At 41.2% G+C, this 19,914-nt stretch overlaps 1 protein-coding gene across 2 annotated transcripts in view; it reads right to left on the bottom strand.

Moving 5' to 3' along the window:
- nkain2 (sodium/potassium transporting ATPase interacting 2) overlaps nt 1-19,914 on the bottom strand; it is a 103,020-nt gene that overhangs the window by 37,283 nt on the left and 45,823 nt on the right. For both annotated transcript variants that reach the window (XR_006826797.1, XM_046060972.1), the window contains 2 exons: nt 11,207-11,344; nt 10,173-10,253 (listed from right to left, as the gene is read on the bottom strand). Coding sequence is in view for 1 of the 2 variants with exons in the window: in XM_046060972.1 (XP_045916928.1) it covers nt 10,173-10,253; nt 11,207-11,344 (219 nt within the window). In the remaining variant the exon portion in view is untranslated. The remainder of the gene's footprint in view (nt 1-10,172; nt 10,254-11,206; nt 11,345-19,914) is intronic.

The following is a 19,914-nucleotide window of genomic DNA, read 5'->3' as shown; positions in this document are numbered from 1 at the left end:
ACATGCACTGTGAGCTGTAAGGTCTTATATAGACAGGTGTGTGGCTTTCCTAATCAAGTCCAATCAGTATAATCAAACACAGCTGGACTCAAATGAAGGTGTAGAACCATCTCAAGGATGATCAGAAGAAACAGACAGCACCTGAGTTAAATATGAGTGTCACGGCAAAGGGTCTGAATACTTATGACCATGTGATATTTCAGTTTTTCTTTTTTAATAAATTTGCAAAAATTTCTACATTTCTGTTTTTTTCTGTCAAGATGGGGTGCTGAGTGTACATTACTGAGAAATAAAATGAACTTTTTTGATTTTTGGAAAATGGCTGCAATGAAACAAAGAGTGAAAAATTTAAAGGGGTCTGAATACTTTCCGTACCCACTGTATATCAATATGTCAATATAGTGTTTACAGATTGTTGAGCTTCCTAAAACATCAATGACTGCAGGTTAAAAGAAACATAGGACTTAGAAAGACCCAAACAAAATGTTACATAAGATCAAGTTAATGAGGCATCTGGGGAGGTGGCGATATCGCCAAAAGGAAGTCCAACAAGGTAAGAAACTTGGGCAGTCAAACCACCGTACAGATATTAACCAAAGCTCTGGGTAAGGCAAACACACGTCAATGAGAAAATGGAGATGAACAGTAAAAATTATCAGGTTGTAAACATTCATTTTGACATCCTGTACTTGCTGTGGTAGCGCAACATGCATGATTCTTGCCCATGTTCCCAGATTCCAACAATTAATTTTATGAGTAAAATGTTATCATAATTGATCCAAATGATGGCCAAAACTATGAAAATATGGCTTGTAAGCTGTAAAACACTGGAAATGTCCTTTCATTGTTTCAATAAAAACACAATTCTACGGCCTTCCTCAGTTCTGAGGAAACTCATTTGACCAAACCTTAATACAGAAATACAGTAAGGGGGTAGTAGTATTGGCAGTTTAGCAGTTTCCTCTAGCATGTACAATAAAACAAACATTACTGCTAACACAAACAGGGTAAATCCATTACAATAAAGGCTTGAAATTAACAACAGCCACCATCCAAACCACGGAACATGTTTGACTGCAGCAGGCAAGTCAATCAAATCCATTTTACACCACGACGTACAGCCGATCTGTGTTCAATCAGCTTGTTCTATTTTAACAAGTAAAAACAAACTCTTGTCGTTGCACATGAAACTATACAGTTACAATGAATAATCACATCGAATCACCAGTAATAATAGCTCAGGGCTCAAATGATAAAATTGGCTGGTAGGAATGTCCCACTAGAGATGTGTTGATGAAAAAAAGCAATTTCATGCCATGATTTCAACAAATGCATCCATTGATCAAACACAGCCAGGGTTGATGCATTAACTCAGTGAATCAGGGTGGATGTTTTAACTAGAACGTCTATGATTGAATGTGTGGGATCCTCTCATTCATCGTCTCAATCAGCGCTGCAGAATGAATACTGAGGGGAGTAACATTAAGGGACTATTAGCATTCAAGCTTAACCCCAGCAATCTGTTTTTTTTACTTTCTTCTGGGATGAACTGGGTGGTTTTTGAATTTGATTTACTGTCACAAATTGTCTTCCACAATTTATCCAGCAGTAAAAAGCTCACCCTGCACTGACAACAGCAGCTAGTGGTGTTGATATGAAATTTATATGAAAGGGAGATATTTGCTTTTTTTTCCTGTTAGATAAGCGATCTTATCTTCCTAAGAGCTTTTGCTGATCTAACTTTCTCTGTGTTTCTACTTCTTTTTCCCTTGTCCCCTCTTCCCTTCTCTATCCTCTCTTGAAAGGGACACTGACTCACATGTGGCTTCGTCCCATCACACGTCTTCTTCTTTAGCTCCTATCATACCTACGCCTGTCTAAACCTCTCGTCTCCCTGTCCACCCCTAATGCCTCGCTTCTACCCCCAATCTTTCAGTCTACTTTAGTTTCTGGTTCTCCTCGTTTCTCTTCTCCCCATCTTTCACTTTCATCTCTCGTCTTCCCACTTTCCCTGCGGCCACCCCTCCCTTTCTATGTCGCCGCTCCATTGTGTGTTTGCGGACTGAAATTAGACGCCTGGACGGATATGGGATTCAAAATGGCACTGTTTTGAGACGGTTTGGATTGGTGTGTGCACATATGCGAATGTGTGTCCCTTGTGTTTTCTTCTGGCTGATATAGTGAATGACAGGATCTCCAACTACTGGCAGAGCAAATGGAGACCAACACATGCACAGACACACTTTCACACATACAGTATGCAAAAAAGCATGAGGTATAATCCTCCCACACAACGCACCTCAGTAAATGACTGACAGCTGAGCGCGGTGTATGTGTATCTGACGCCCAGAGGGTGGCTGCATCTCTTATATGACACAGTGGACTACTGACAGTTAGCTGTCTAAGTGTGTGTGTGTGTGTCTGTCTGAGAGAGGGACTTGAATATGCAAGTGTGTGTGTTTGCAACATGGTGACAGTTCTCTCTCTACAGGCTCCTCTCCAAATCTGTCAGGGATGCCACATCAGAAATCTTTTTAAAGATTAATTTTATAGCACTGCTGCAATATTAGATAGTGCAGTAGTGAGTGACAGGACGGATGGAAGTGTGACAGACTGATATATGGTATGAATCTCAGGCTTAAACTCAAATTACTGTCAAGACAGGATGTACACCTTATCTTGCCGGTGGGGCTCTACAGGGGCCTCATGGAAGGCAAAGATACACATTAGATAGGAAGTTCCATCAAACACAGAGAAGGCAAACATGTCGTAACAAGACTGGAGATAAAGCAGTTTATCAATCAGGTGCTTAGTAGAAAAATAAATGAGAAGATCTAGAGGAATTCTTATTTGTGCACACAAAAAGCAAAGGGAGTTATTGTGTGAAGAATGAAGAAAATAGAGCTAAAGAGAGATGTTCATGTCTAGCCTGCTTTCACACCTCCACACAGACGGCCAATCGCTGCCTGCAGTGGGCCTGATTTTTTTGATTGCGGGTTTCAGAAAGTGACAAAAATTGTCAAACGGAGCCACGTGTAGGGGGGGATTTGTGGATGGACGTTGTTCGATCCATCGTTGTTTATCCAACAACACGAGCAGTTGTTACTTGACTTGAATACTTTGTATATACCTGGAAGATTAAAAATATATCCACTTTGCACTTCCAATTTGGCTAAACGCTCATGGAGGTTACTATATTGTTCATGTCAAGACCACGGCAGGAAATGTGTTAGTGGTGCTGTCATATATTAGTTTCTCTTCAAATCTCTGTATTGTTAAAGGTTCCACCAGTTTTCCACACGAAATTCAGTTTACTCATCATGAGGAGCTCCAAACCTTTGGTTTTCCAAAGTTTGGTTATCTCGGCTTGAGCCATACCTCTTGTCCTTCGTGAGTCCCAGGGCTTTACGGAAGTGAAATATTTAATCACTGGAATAATTAAGTCATCTGTTAAGATCAACTTTGAAGTCAACATGAATGAGAAGTCTTAGTTGACGTTCCGACTTAAAACAGCCTTGCATGAAAAGCAATGTTGCTGCACTGGTGTGAGCATGTTACTCCATGTACCAGTGAGACAATGAAATACGACCCAGTAACAGATCCATCCAATCCACAGGGTTTGTTTTTATATTTGTAAACTGATGTTTCAAATGTCAAGCTCAAACTGTCGTACTCAAAATAACTGATGAATAAAAAAAGTGAGTTACATCCAACTTTGGGCTGCAGCACTACTGTGTGTGTGGGACTCAGTGACTCATCATTGACATGCAACATGCTCCTCACAATGACCTGTTAACTCTAACATCAATGATGTCTCATCGAAGCCACTTTACTATAATCTCAACCGTGATCTGTCTGCTTGTCCATCTGGCCGCCTGACTTGAAACTGAGCTGACAAACTCTGACGCATTCCCCCTCCTTACTGTCTCTCCCACCTTTCCACTCTCTGTCTCGGGTTTATTTTCCTTTTCGAGAAGAAATGTCATAGGCAGAGACGCAAATTTCATACCTCTTAAGTCCTAATCTTTTGGACTTTTTTTGCACTATGCCACTAAACACTGGGAATATTTGCAGTTCACCTGCTGAACATCAAATAGTCTGCCAGGAGAGTTTGGCACACTAAGACTGACACACTGCAGAACAAGCATGTCTGTCACCATGAAAGGAACTGAATGCGTTTGCTGTCTTTGTCTGCACAATTTTCTATTCTTTAATAACCCAAATATATATTTATTTAGTTAATTTAGAACGAGAAGCCCAGCCACTAAGTATTCACGTACCTCCCTGACAGTCTGATCAGTGTTCTCCTAAACTTACTCTGCTGGCAATGGGGCTGCACTCATCAGGTCTATTCATGGATAAAACAGGGTGTAGGCACTAGAAAATTACATCAAAGCTACAGTACAAATTCAAGAGTCACTGATAACATGGCATAAATCAAGTCGAGGCTGATTCTCTGCCTCTTTCATGCACAGAAAGATGTCAGCTCTCTGTAATGAAGAAAAATGGAGTCTGTCGCAATCACTTTGGTCCTGTGACCTCAAAGTAATGGCCGAAGTGTATAAAGTTGTGTCTTAAATTGGCACTGGCCAATACGGAAAGCCCAGCACTATGAATTGCTATGCACCATAAATAGCAGTGCCATCTTGACAGGGACACATTTCCTCAAGTCTTGACATTGGAAATATAGAGTGAAGAGTGAATGAAAAGGAGGCGAGGAGGTGAAGACGAGCGAGACGGAAGAGGAGCACAGGACAGATTCATATGGCACTTTGCAAAACAACATGAAAAAGACTTGATTATAGGGTGAGCAGAGGGAGAGGAGGGGTGAATTACACGGAGATGAAGAGAGCGAGGCACAGGAGTGGGGAGAAAGAGAAACAGAGAAAGAAAGAAGTGGCATCAGGAAGCAATAGAGACAGAGATTAAGAGATTTTCATTTACATCACAGTATTCCTGAAGCACGCAGCACACCATCATTACACTTATCGAATGCAGAGAATAAAGAGTTATTCTGATCCAGTTCGCTCAGTGAGTAGGACGCATAAAATAAGAGGCGAGGCTAAGCAGCAAAAATGTGTCACTATGGTATATACTCACCTTGATCTTTCATTTCTATCTACACCATGTATTTTGATCTTTTGTGAACCATGTCTAAACCTGTAGTGCAGGGCTGGCCTGGGACAAAAAATCGGCCCTGGCATTTTTGGCCCAGGCGGCCCATCAAACTCTGTCGGACACCCCTCACCATTACCCCATCCTTCAATAAAAGGGCTCAGATTAGGGGTGTGACGAAACACACACCATAACAACAAGACAAGAATATATTTTAATAGGGGGGTCTGGAAGGGAAGCCCAAAATTAAGGTGGCAGGTGACAATTCAGAATATAAAAATATAATAGACTATAATGCAGTAATCAGTAGCTTATTATTGTTTTTAGCCTAAAATACTTTTTTGGGACAACACAGTTTTCTTCTGTATTTGCATTGCATAGCAGGCTTACAGTGCAAATAAACCTTTTTTTGTTTTTTAACAAATGCTTTCAAAAAGTGGTGGGTACATGTCCCCAGCTTAAATGACCCTCCCCCTGCTCCCTTCCTACAGGTTGAGCTACTCCATGCTTACCGCTTCACCTCCACTCTCTTCCTGCTCTCTCTCCCTCGCCCTGTCACTTTGTCACTCGCTGTCTCCTCCTCTGCCTGGCAGTGGCCACGGCTCTCCTTTACTGCTTCAAGTGCCTGTGCCTGCTCTACGTCGGGTACTGCAGCTTGATGTTGAAGCTACTGCAGCCACGGTAGCAATATATTGATTGTTTTCTCGCATTTGGCGGCAGCCATCTGCTGATTTTTTTGGGAGGGCCCTTAACGCAAGAAACAGAGAGCAGAGGGGGTGGGGGCTAGTAAGAGATGGCAGCTGTCCATGCTTTATTTTTTATAATATAAAAATACATAACTTACGTTACACCGGCCCCAAAGGTGCGTCGGCCCGCCGGGCATTTGACCGGTATGCCAGATTACCAGTCCAGCCCTGCTGTAGTGTCTACTTTTGTTGGGCTGTCAAGCATTCAGCGTATAATCTATTTGCAAAAGCTGGCCAACTTAAAATACCATAGCCTGTATATAAGAAGTGGACGTACTCAACGTGATGTCAACCGTTGGTTTGTGGACTGCCGTTCTGAAGCCTAGAGTTTGGCCAATAGGACGCCGCCATGTTGAGTTTTTGCAGCCAGCGGCACCGGACGGACAGACGGTGGAGCTAACAGCCGTGTGTGGAGCTAGCTAGCTTGCATAGCTAGGTGCATCTGTAATTCACCTTAACTGTCATTTTAACAGGGCTGACAATTTTGTCTAGCGAACAACAGTCTTAAAACTAAATGTACTCACCAGAGAGTGTGAACAGCCAACTCCTAATAAACTTCTTTAACAGCATTGGTTAAATTTACACAGTGCCGTGGGTACAAGTCACTCTAGCCTGATTGACAGGTTGCCATGGTAACGAGTTGTCAATCACAGATAATCCCGCCCTGAAGCATACTCTGCTTTATGGTCTGTTTTCCTCTAAATGGGACCATAATTTACTAAATGAACATCATGTTGTATTGAAGAAGACATGACACTAGCAATTGAGATCATAAACTCATTATGAAAGTGTTTACCGAGGTAATAAATCTGATGAGACGTAGGGTCATTTTGCCATTATTTCTAATGGAACCTTTTTGCAAACAGAGGAGTCGCCCCCTGCTGGCCGTTCGATAGAATGCAAGTTTAAGTTTAAAGTTTACTTCCACATTGGTTTTAGTCTCAGACCGGAAGCTTCCTGCTGGTAAAATACACATCTTTACCTCCACAAGCAAGTTAATTATCTTGCTTTTTTAATAAACATTTTCATGTTTTTCCCTGCTGTTTTTTGTCACTTCTTGTCTCATTTATAAAGAATAACTGTAAACATACCAAGGCCATCTCCTGGCGCCCTCCCGTTTGCAATATTTATTTTCCTAGCTAGGATGGCAAAGACATGACCTGCCCTACACTGCCCTACTCTCTAAAGTTTTTGTTAGCGCAATTAATAAAAGGATGTCTGTTTGTTTTAGCAGCCTTTTTCGTTCGGCATGTTGCAGTCCTGCCAACAGAACATACATCCGGTTTCATCATCTTTTGATGATTTTCTTTGTTCTAAAGTTGGACATCACACAATCACAGACATAGCCATACTTGTTTTACATGTGGTCCGGTGTAATAATAGCCCTCAGGTCAGTAAACAAGCCCTGGAACGGTAGGTGATGGATTCATATCTCATACAACAGCTGGTGAATGCAAGCGGGGGGGGGGAGGCTCCCCTCTCCCTCAGTAACTGGGTCAAGGTTGATGTGCCCTTGAGCGAGGCACACGCACAAACTGTTCTGGTCATAAAAACAAGCTGTTCAGCGCCTGGTTCGAGAGTGCTCCTCTCTGATTGGCCCACAGGTAATTGCTAAAGGTGTTGCTAATTAACTAGCTGCTTTGCCCTCGTTAGGGACCAGATGTGATGATTTTGGTCTGCAGTGCTGAAGCTTTAATGAAGGGCCTTTTCTAATAAAATGAGGAGAAATATTAGACTCATATAATTTCATTATAGAATATAAATTATACATTTGGTGATATAATTAATTTTATTCTATTCAATTAACCTTTGAATTGCTATTATGCAGCTTTTCCAGATGTTTCTAACTTGCTCTCTAGTTCCAAAATGGCTGACAGGCTTGTATTTTCAGTGTGATAAAGACTAAACCCAAACAGCAGTTCCTCCCAGCTGTAGTGGTTGTTGTAACTGTTAAAACTAGGCCTCAGGGACGGTGAGAGGTGTAAATCATAGGTTCAGATCAGAGATCAATGAAGCTGCAGGTTTCTAGACAGAAGATGGGGGGATTTTATACGACTGTTGACTCACTGTAAAACTTCTGGCCATAGTTTGGATGGCAACAAAACTTAACAATGCTCACAGTGTGTGTGTGTGTGTGTGTGTTGGGAGAACAGACAGACCAGGGATGAGTGTATCGAACAGTGAGTGAGTACCAGAGGGAACAGGAAAAGTAGCGGAACAATATGCTGCAATTACGCTTCAGTCCTAAGCTAACAGTGATTATGATCGAAAAGCTGAGAATACCAAAGGGATGAGGATTAGGATAGATGATATGTGCTGCCATAACTGGTAGCAGACAGGTTACATAACCGTCCAATAGAACGAGTAATTTAGAGCAAATTGCGGTGGGGGAAGCCATTTTTTCAACACCACACCACAGAGTGTAATCAGCCATAATCAGTACTCCTGTCAACTGATTTCTTCTGTTTATGGAAGCGCTGATTGGCCCTAATTAATTGTCTAAGTTGATAATCTGTATTTAAAATCAACTAAATGTAGAATGGATTCGCTTTTGAAAATTGAGTCTGAAAAGACTTGAACAACCTAAGCTCATGTTTCATATGTATATCGGTAGGTAGGGATGTGCAACTCATCGAATTGTAATCACAATTTCCATTTTGGCTTCCAACGATTATAAAATCAAGTTAATCAAGATAAAAAGATTATCGTACCACATGCTGTTTCGCAATGACACTCATTTTGTCTTGTGTTATAGATCCAGAGCACCCTTCTCCTTTACAGCGACGCCTCCCGACCCTCCCTAAAAGCCCAAACTCACTCTCATCCAGGATGTTGCATGTTTATTTCGGATTGAGCAAAGATGACATTCACATTTAAAAGTTCAATAAATGCATGATGTTTCCTAAGTCAATCAGTAACAGTGTTAAATAGTTGTGATCTCAGTATTGACCAAAATAATCGTGAATATGATTTCTGCCATAATCGAGCAGCCCTATCAGTCTGTACTACCAATCAAATAACTGAAACGCTTTCATCTCATCATTACGAGTCAGTGCGAGAGTTATACTCCGTTAACACTAAGCCAGTTAATGTGACTTGGGTGAATCAGAGAGCTATACTGCAAAAAAGAAATATTGGAGAAAGATTTCCATCTGCTTATGGAAGTCACCGCAGGATGTTTTCACATGTTTAGTCAAGATGTGCCTTACTTATCTCATCTTTACTCCTCTAACTGTTAGCAGTCTGTGGAAGTAGCCACTGACACGGTCTTGCCCCCGTGATTATGGCAGCTGAAGTTATATTAAAATGACGCTAAAATGATGTGACCCTTCATGTCAGAAGAGACAGCTAGAAAGCCGTCTCAGCGATTTCAGCACTTGCGGTCAAAGTAGGGAGATAATTCTCATCTTATTATCACACAGGAGGGTGTGTTTGTGTAGTTCACAAACACACCTTCTTTGCCGGGTGCAGACACTGGCTTGCAGAGAGCATATCAAAAAGACAACAGTCTAGCTTCAGAGAGCAGTGATCCGTATACAGAGAAAGACATGGATTTTGTCTCGTTCATGGTTCTTTCAGAGGAGCCATCCATGTGTTACTTTTTGTTTGTGTTAGATTATGGATAGTTCTTAGCTAAAGTTATTCTTCTTGTGGCCTTTTTACTATTGCCAAGAGCTTTAAATGCATTACCGCCCTCCTCTGGACTGAGATAGGGTCTACCCAGATTTGCATCTAGCATGGGAAAACCTACACAGATAAAATAAGATTTGAGATCTGGCTAAGGAAGATGCAAATTTGTGGCTAAATTTAAATGAAATTTAGCTGATTACTGTAGTTTTTAATAAACATTATTCAAATGGGAGTAATGCAAGATGGTGTATGTGGGACAGACTTAAAATAAACTACAGTGCCCATTTTTATGGTAAGATAAACATATACCTGTCACCCAGTGTAAAAATGTGGCTCATTGTTTTTAATTGTTTCTGGACCACAGTGGGGTTCTTTAGTATAGCATTAGCTACATCAGGCTTTGGATACACAGGAAACAATACTTTTGGTAGGGTCAATTCTTTGCTGGATTTAGACTTCACATGGCGTCTGCTGACAATAAGAAAAATATAGAATACTGCCAGCCTTATACTTGAGACACACAACTGTAAGTGTACCTGGGGCCTTAGAGATCCACACTAACTCTAGAAATCCCACATGCAACAACACTTTAAAAGTGCAGTCTTGGTCTTAGTTAAGTGACAACGAACATTGGAAAACTTAACATGGATGGAGAAATAATCCAAAGAACTGTTTTCTTACTCTGGACAGATCTCCAACCTCCAGGTAAAAACAGATGATGAAAACATTCCAGGTCATCCACACGACCAGCCAGGCTGCGTACTGCAGAGAAACAGGACGGGAGAGAAGAAAGTGAGAGGCAGACAGGACCTGACAGGCCTTTGTTGGAGAATTAGAAAAGCATGTTCACGTCTTGCATTTGTAGCGAACGAGATGGAGAGAAAAGACAGAGGGGGGCTTCACTTTTGATGTAGTTAAGATGCAGAGACACAAAAACAGCGGCGAAGAGTGCAACCAATCACAGGAATTAAACCAGACAGAGAGAGAAAATAGACAGCAGGATGCGCATGTGTATGTGTGTAAAAAATGCGTTATAAGCAGGAAAGAATGAATGAATGATGAAAGTAAAACAGAATTTATGAGCTTAGGTCAAACTTTCATTGCTTGTCATTATCTCAATCGTCTCGCTTAATGTTCTCTGTGTTCATGTGAAGGTCTTTGGGAGGGGTCGGCAGGGTTTATACTGTATGATGTGTGGGAGGGCTGTGTGGAGGCCTGCAGCCGCTGTGGGAACTTCTGAAAGTTTATTGAAGCGTAAATTATTTTCTTGAATTATTTTGTCTTGGATCCACCAGTAGGCTTTTTTTTTTAAATGATTTATTCAGACTGGGTCATATTTCTTGTTATATACATGCAGCTTTTGCTGTTTCACAGTGCATTCTCTAGGTATGAATAAAAAAGCTTTCAACATCTGAGAGAGGATCAGTTGTTAAACATGTTATGTTGTTCTGTACACACAGTGCAGCTAAAGACGTCACCATGGTACAATTTTCATGGCTGGTTGTGCTATGAGACATACAAATGATAAACTTCAAATTAAAAAATGGTTAAACTGTCATTCCTATGCAACAGCAGTAATACAACTAGTCCTCATTATTTAATGCAGAGAGCTGAGTATAGGATAATAAGAGGCTGTTTATGAATCTAGGGCAAAGGATGTGTAAAATGGCTGTTTCCAATAAGTGAGTGTGTGAGTGTGAGTGTGTACAACCCACCCCAGTGACGTATCTCGGCCTGAACTGAATCGTGCCAAACAGGCCCAGGATGACGATGACAATGTGGAGGAAGTTGGTCAGGATGGGAGCCCACTGGTAGCCAAGGAAATCTATCACCTGACGCTCCAACACGCTGACCTGAGAGGAGGAGGAGGGGGAGGAGAGGAGATTAGTGGCGAGGAACAGCAAATCAACAACAGAGGGGAAGACAGAGGGGAATGTTGTGAAGAGTAAACCCATCAGTGTCATTCTGCTTTTAATTACCAATCACCTCTTAAAGCTGATATGAGCCTTAACACCACTTGAACCTTAAATTTGATTTAAAACAGTTTCCGCATTTAAACTATACACTATAGCAGACAAACATATAACTCCATGACGTGGAGCTAAAAATGTTAGTAAATTAATCAGCAACTGTTTTGACACCGACTACTTGTTTCAGTCAATTTCAAGCAAAAATGCCAAATATCAGCAAGCAGAATATATTTCAGTTGTTGGTTGGACAAAACAAGCTATTTGAAGACATCACCTTGGGCCCTGACAAATTGTGATTGACATTTTTTCCCCCTGACATGTTAGAGGCAAAACAATGAATCAATGAACTGAGGAAATAATCAGCAGATTAGTCAATAATAAAAAGCCCTACTATGATGTCATTTTGTAATTATCAATGGCTCCACTATTGATCAAAATTAAAATATTGGTATTGCTTCACTGTTTTAATCAAGTTGATCTCATATACAGCCTATTTGTATTTTTGGAAAACTTCGAGTCCATTCCTTAATAACGGACTTGCTTAAAGTTCAATTAGTACAATTAGTGCTCTTATCCTAATGAAGTAAACTGTAATCAGTTATCTATGCATTACAGTTAGGCTCCCAGGGCTGTGTGTGTGTGCTGTAGGTTTATTATCATTCAGTCACTGGAGCCTCATGCTGCGATAGTTAATGAAGTCAGCACAGCGAACGATATGGCACTGCTAAATATATTAACACACTCACACAAACACACAGGGAGACAGAGAGAGAGAGAGACATGAGGAGGAAGAGGAAGCAGGAGACAAAGGACAAGGCACATTAACAAAAGAAAGAAAGAAAAAAAGAAAGAAAGACCATTATTAGGTTTATTTAGCCCAAAAAGAGACCAATATCTACAGTTCTACATGATCAACTAGAAGGGTTTACACACAAACAGCTTATACATCAACTAAAGGCCTTTATTTTCCATTATTCTCACTCTCTTCATACACACACACACACACTTCTGGATGGCTGAGCTCACAGTGTCCTAATGTGAGACCATATGGCAACACTGCAGCCTTTCACAGCCACGGTATACACACAAAGGCACACACACACACACACACACACACACACACACTATTTAAAGCGCACATGAACTGTAACCTTGTATAAACTACACCTATCAGACATTAGTTTTAACTATGAGAACATTTATTGAATGTGAGAGTTACACAAAGAGGAAGGTGTATAAATGAGTGTGAGGTGTGCTGACATATGTGCATCCACCCTTGTGTGTGTGTGTGTTTCCATGTCAGGGCAGGTCTGCTGTGCTTGCACTTGACAGCACCTGCTGTTATTGGACACACTGGGCTCAGCTGGCACCACAATGTGTGAGTTTCTGTGTGTGTGTGTTTGTGTGTGTGTGCAAGAGTGAGTGACTGAGTGACTGAGTGAGAGAGAGAGAGAGAGAGAGAGAGACATTGTGTTTCTTTGTGTTTGTGCCTTTATGTGCAGGACAGGCTCCCTCTCTCTGTCTCTCTGTGTTTCTTTGTGTATCTGCTTCATTTTATTCTGTAAATGTGTGTCCTCTCATTGACAATTATATAGTGCTGCAATTGTGCCTCTCTCTCACACACACAAACGTGCGCACGCATGCACACACACACACACACACACACACACACACACACACACACACACACACACACACACACATTCAGAGGCCATTACAAGAAGTCAGAGGCCTCCCAGCCCATTACTGAGGCCCCTGGGGGTCCCTCTTTCATAGCCAATAATATAAACAGTCTTCACTCCAGCTGGGATGCAAACACACTCTTCAAAAAACACACAATAAATCACACACAAACACAAGTTGTAAAGAGAAAATGTGACAAAACGGATGAATGAGGGAAAAATTTGTTTTTACACTATAGGCAACAACCATATTGACTTCTGTTGGTTATGAAAACCTACACCCTTAAGGGTCAGTCAGCAACAAATAGCCTTTTTTCATTTATTGCTCTAACCCGGGTTAATATGGAAGCCTATAAAGAGCAATATTCTAAACCACACCATCTGTTTATTTGCACCGCAATCATCTTTTGATGTGAAATTCTCATTACATGGCTCAGCTGCAAAACAACTAACTTCAGCTGGCCCAGTTCATCATTCTTTGTAATTAAGTCACTGAGTTCTCCTGACAGACAAAAGACAAAGCCTGTTTATAACCCCCACTGCCATAATCCCAGCATCCTTTGTGTGTGTCAAACGACAAAAGCTTCAGATAAGGTGTGAAGTTGCCCGGCCTTTCAACAAGTATGACTCTGTGGGGGTGGGGTGGGGGTACCAGCAGCCCGCACAGTTGCTAGCAGCAGCTATGTTAGCAGATATGGCAGTTTTGTGATATGTGCAGCTGATGAAAGCTTCGGCGCTGTACAGGTGGAGCTTCAAGCTGGCTAGCCGGGTCCTTTGGGATCTGCTGCGACAGGCTTTGATGCTGCCGACAGAGATGTTCATTTCAGTTCTGCTGCTTCAAGCACGAGGGCCAGGGCCATGTTCACATTCAGCTTGTTTATTTAGGTATTTTATACTGTGCATCCACCTGTGGACACAGCACATTAGTCTCAATATGTGTTGATTCTGCAGACACAGTTATTTGGAATTGCAAGTTTTGACTCTCATTAAGCTGTACGGCTCTGCAGTGGCTGCCATTACTATCTATAGAGCTCAATAAACAGTCTGCTATGAATATATTTATGAATACATGTACTGTACAGTACAGTATGTATCTTTGTGAGTGTGTGTGTGTGTATGCTTCACAAAACATGGAAAACAAGTTGATATGCAGCCTTCTGTCAATCTGTCTAATGCCTGCACTAAATCCCTCAGGGACCAAGAAAGTTTATTCCACCTACTGTTTTGTTATCATAGACTGATGCTCATGCTCTTGTTAGCTTGCCTTTCCCAAATACAGTAGATAGAGCAACTGACTAAAGAGCTACAGTGCATCCATCACTGTCTTGTTGTCCATTCTCACTGTATTCAGTTTCCTCCCCATATAATATGACTAAATTGTTTAGTTTTGTAGAAGCCCTGAAAAAGAATTCTGTGCTTTATTAAAAAAATTAATAAACTAACATAGCAAATAGCAATTTGGTTAGGGCTGAATGATTAATCATTTTTATACAAAACTCGTGATTTGAGTGCAATTTCCTCATCCAAAGAGCTGCGACTTTAACAAAATTAAGATTGTTTTAATAAGCTGTAAGATCTGAAAGGTTTAGTCAGCAACTGTTTATTCCAGCTACAATGACAACTGTCACCAACAAATTTCCCCAGCTGTCGCTAATTAACGTTGATTCTGTTGTTGGCCAAACAACAAAAATGACACTCAGCTGCAGTCGGCAGCAGCAAAACCGGGCTGCAAAGTAATTTTTGTGGCCCGTCAAAGTACGCCCACTGAAGTGCTTGTTTTCTTAAAAGAGTAGGGATTCTTTTTGTTTAACCAGTCATTATATTGCTATTGTCAAAGCCACCAGACTCCATTGATAAAAACACAAATTTTACCTCGCAGAATACGGGAGTTGCCAGTCTACTGCGGTCGGTTAGTTAGTTTGTGTTATTGTGTGACTTGGTTGTTTTAGTTTGTTTGTGTTATTGTGTGACAGTTAAAATTGGTGTTTTTAAGGGTTTAAAACACAAAAGTCACACAATAACACAAACTAACCGATCAAGGTAGCAGTAGACCAGAGATGTAAAATTACTATTTTTGTCAAGGGAATCTGGTAGCTTTGACGAGAGAGCTATCGCGACTGTTTCTGGTTAAACAAAGGATCTTAAAAACGTCTATCTTTTTAGGGATCCCTTTCATGATTTGGGGTCCAGGTTGAAAAATACCCCTGAACCAAGAGGTCCAGAATCCAGGGCTGTAAAGCAGCTCGTCCTGTCAGTTTGTGAAGCAAAACGTTAGCTTAATACAGCTACGCACTTGCAGTTTGTCATTGTTACCAGAAGTGGACTAGTGGACATGGTTGTTACCAATTACAATTACACCATTTTGAATGTCATAATTATTTTTAAATATTACTGAGTAATGTTAAATACACCACTGACATAATAGATTAATAAATGTGAGCTAAATTTGTCAATTTAGCTCAAATTTATGAACTTAGAAGTTGACTTTGCTCTGACTGGTTTAAACCCTGGAAGCATTTGATATCATTCTGTTAATGTTGAAACAAGATGAATGTGAGAATTATGATTAGGATTGGTGCAAACATAAGTTGAAAGTTAAAAACAATGTAAATCATAAATGCCAAGCTGGAGTTAAATTCTAGCAATTCACAGTAAATAATCACAGTTTACATCGCAGTATTGTTCTGGCTCCTCAGAATTTTCAGCCCAAGTTTTGGGATAATTCACTGCAAAAACTTTAAACATGTCTGTAAGCGGTCAAACATGTCATCTTTTACCGGATGTCAGCTGGGAAGTGTTTCTTTTTGGATAAATAAACAAAAATTAAAACTTAAGACTGAGGTTAAAAATGCAAAGAGAGACAGATATTGGTAATTTATAGAGGTGAACAAAGGATTTCTAAAATGTGTGTTCACCCAGTGCACACGGATGCACACAGACGGCAGACATGTGGCTGAAGTGATAGTGAGAGACACTCACACTCAAATGCTTTGGGAATAGACTGAGGGTGATGAAAGGGACAATACAGAGAGGCAGAGGAGAAAGCAGGGAGAGAGAAAGAGAGAGAGCGAGATTGTGGTCTACTAGATAATGAATGATAGAATGATATCAAAGAATTATTATTGCTCCAGACAGGGAGACAGCTGTACTGTGGGACCATTATGAGACACTGCAGAGCGATAAAAGTGTATTTTATTTTAAAGAGAAGAAGAGAGGAGAGCGAATGAGACGGCGAGGGACAGAAAGCCAGGCGAAGAGATCTGATGAGAGGGTCTGAAGAGATGGAGAGGTGATTAAGATCTGACAGACTGGGGAAAAAGGAGGAGATGAGAGAAAGGCAGTGGGTGAGAGAAATGAAAATGTCTCATCTTCTGTCCCCCAATTCCTCCATCCTTACCTTCTTCTCTCTCCAGGCAACTATTTCTTCTCTTTGCTAATCTTCTCCCATCTTCTCATTTCCTCCCTACCTCTGTCTTCTTTCCTGTTCTCATCACCCCCTGCTCTTTTTCCTCTCCTACATATTTAATATGCATTCATCTGTAACCAGATCTAATGTGTCATAAAACAACAAATTACCTCATCTGCCTCCTCCATCTCTTTCCTCCATTACCGCACTACCTTCTCCACCTTCCGTGTTCTCTTTGTGTTCTCTAGATCTCCTTCCTTCCCCTCCCAGCGTCCTCCACTCTGTCGGCCTGCTATCTCTCGTTCACTTGCCTCCCTCCTCAATATCATCCTTCCCTCCCTCGTTCCCTCAGTGCTTTTGGCTGAGAGTTTTCGCTTGGTTCTGTGACCTTTAAAAAACTGCTGATCAAATTCTGCTGCTCATCCCATTATAGACGGCAGAAAGGGAGGGAAAAAAGGGGGAGGGACGAAGGGAGGGGGATGAGGTCAGATGGGGTAGGAGAGCGAGAAGGAGCTGGGGAAAGAGATGGTAGAGGAGAGGAGGTATGGGAAGCAGCAGGGATGGAGTGGAGAGAAAAACAGGCAGAGGAGGTGAGAAATGTCCAACAAAAACTTTATGAGTCAGACAGGGAGCATCACGACTCAGCAACAAATCAGAAACACATCCAGGTAAATATTAATGCCTTTTTTCCCTCCTCAGCTTTCCTTCTGAAACCATAATTTTTCTTCTGCCTCCAGATTCATCGTAAACTTTATTCTCCTAATAAAACTCTCCTAGCTATTGTGGTTTACTGTTAACTTAATTAAGGCCGCCTGCCCGCGCCGTATCCCACTGTGTACAGCAAAAAGCAATCTCCTATCGATTCAGTTCACACAACGATCCATTCATCTCCATTGGAGGCTATTAGGGACCATTTGTGGCTACTTAGGGCTCAGAGAGAGAGGAGAGACGGCAGGGGAAGATGGGGCGAGCAAAGTGAGAAGGGAAAAGAAGGAAGGATGTAGAGAAAAGGGAAGGGAGAGAGAAGGAGTGGGAGCGAATGGGTGGAGAAGACAAGAGAGCTAGAGGAAGGGGCGGAGATGGAAAAAGACAATGATGATCATAGGTGAAAATCTTTCCATTAAATATCCAATTTCCTCACTAAGGCCCACTCATTGTCATCCAAACTATTCAGTCATCTGTAATAGCGATAATGTCCTAGTCACTCAGCTGTAGATAGACTGCACAAAACTCCAACTGAGAGTCCCACTTAAATTAACATTACAGGATGGCCATTAGGCTGGTATACTTAAGGCTGTGGTCATAAAACTGATAACAGTGCTTTCATGCAAATACGCTCTGGTAACATATCCGTGACTCATAGAGTTGATGTGTTACCTTTCCACGAGTTAGCTGAACTTTCCAGAGAGTTTGCGTTAAGCTACTTCTGAGCCCCAAGGTGTACCTTCAGAATTTTCTGATCTTACAGGCTTTCTAGGCTGGTGAGCGACATTATCAAGAAACTTCAGGAGATACGGCTTAATTTTGAGTTCTGTGCTAGAATTTCATCATGTGGCTGTACATCTTCACCTGCTGAGGTGAGGTGGAAAAACACACCAGGGTTCAAATAATATGCATGTTTGAAAACAGACTCTGGTAAAGTGCCAATGTTTCTAGGCTAGAACTAAATTTGAGTTAGAATCTATAAATTTCATAGTTTCCACATCTACCTAAAAAATCAGGGATTCAACACTTACCCCAGAATTTTATTTTGTCAGATAAAAAGTCTAAACAGGTGGCGTTTAAAAGGAATAATTCAACAAGATCGATACCACTCTAATATCTGTCTGTTAAATATTAAGGTAGAGCCAGCAGCTAGTTAGCTTGAAATGTAGCTACATATTATAGACTGTATAAAAGAAGTGGATGTAGCCACAGTGACACCATGTATTGGTTTGTGCCTCAAGTTAGGCATTTTGGTATTTTGGCATTGGTTGTTTTGGAACCAGAATTGATCATATTTGGACGCGAGGGTGGAGCAAGCTAGCTTGGTTAATAAGGTTAATTTGTAATTCACGTTAACTGTTATAATTGGAATGCTAGTTTTGGCTAGCTTAAAGCAAAACAGCTTACCAGAAAAAAATGAACAGCTGACTCTTTAGAGTGACTTTTACTATAACTGAACACTGAACAAGACATTTTTAGATGACCAAAGCGTTACACTTAACTTTCATGAACTCAAAACACACTGTAAAATGGTCAAAGATCAAACACAAGCACCTAAAAACAGTTCACTGGATAAGACTCGCCTCTATCCTGATTGATGTGATAGCGCCCTAAAGCATACCCTACTTTATTGTCTACTTTACCCTAAATGCGACCTTAATTTACTAAATGAACATCTGTAGGGATTGCGACCATAAACTCATCCTGCCTACTTCAGTTGACTTTTTTTCCTGTCCTGTCCCAGTCCCATGATAAATAGTGAAATTGACTCACACCTTGCGGGAATCCTACAGGAAGCCCCTGACCCACAGCATTCCTAAAAAATGTCAGCCTCTACTACACAACCAAATTCTGCTAGATCCCTCCCAGTATTTATTAGATGTACAGATGACTGCACAGGACAGCCACTGTAGGTGTGGCCATCGTAGCATGTAATGTGTGACGGGGGAAGTAAGGAGACACCGACCAGAGTGACCGACAGTGTGACAGACCAACCACCAAGGAACAGGTGTGTAGAGCTGGTAGTCAGAGCTAGCCAGCCATGAGCAGCTGCTGTCATACTCTCTGTCTTTGTGTTGGAAACACAGAGACTCTGCTGGAGCTTTGACAGTCACTAGAAGCACATTCATGGATCTTTGTAAGAGTTTCGGTGTTGTACCTGTGTGGTAGCTGAGCTAGAGACTCACAAATGATGAGACGCTCTCTGGTGTGTGTGTGTGTGTGTGTCTGTGGAGGAGTGTCAGTACGTAGCTGTGGCCATGCTATTTATCATGGAATCATCATAAAGCGAAAGACGGTCCAAACCATCTCGCCAAAATAGAAAAATACTGATTAGAGGGTTAGCAAAAAATAGCGTACACTTCTGTGAATGATGCGTCTCGATTCCCACTCAAGGGTGGGGGCTGGGGAAGGTGGGCAACCCACCTCTGATTAGATGGTCATTGTTTTTTTTCTATATATAAATTTTATTTCACCAAAGTTAGAAGGACAGTAAAAGGTGTGGTGGGCTATTTTCAACCCATTTTGATAAATTTGGTAAGAAATGTCAGTATTAACACCAGCAGACATTTTTTTTCAAAACATGTTTAAGCATGCAAAACATATTTAACAGCAAATTGTATTTTTTAAACTTTGTTTTTTGTATAAATTAAATGGTATAT

Source organism: Micropterus dolomieu, linkage group LG10 (assembly GCF_021292245.1).
Source record: "Micropterus dolomieu isolate WLL.071019.BEF.003 ecotype Adirondacks linkage group LG10, ASM2129224v1, whole genome shotgun sequence".
NCBI lineage: Eukaryota > Metazoa > Chordata > Actinopteri > Centrarchiformes > Centrarchidae > Micropterus > Micropterus dolomieu.
Note: the sequence above shows the minus strand (reverse complement) of the source record. Positions and strands in the feature narration are given on the sequence as shown.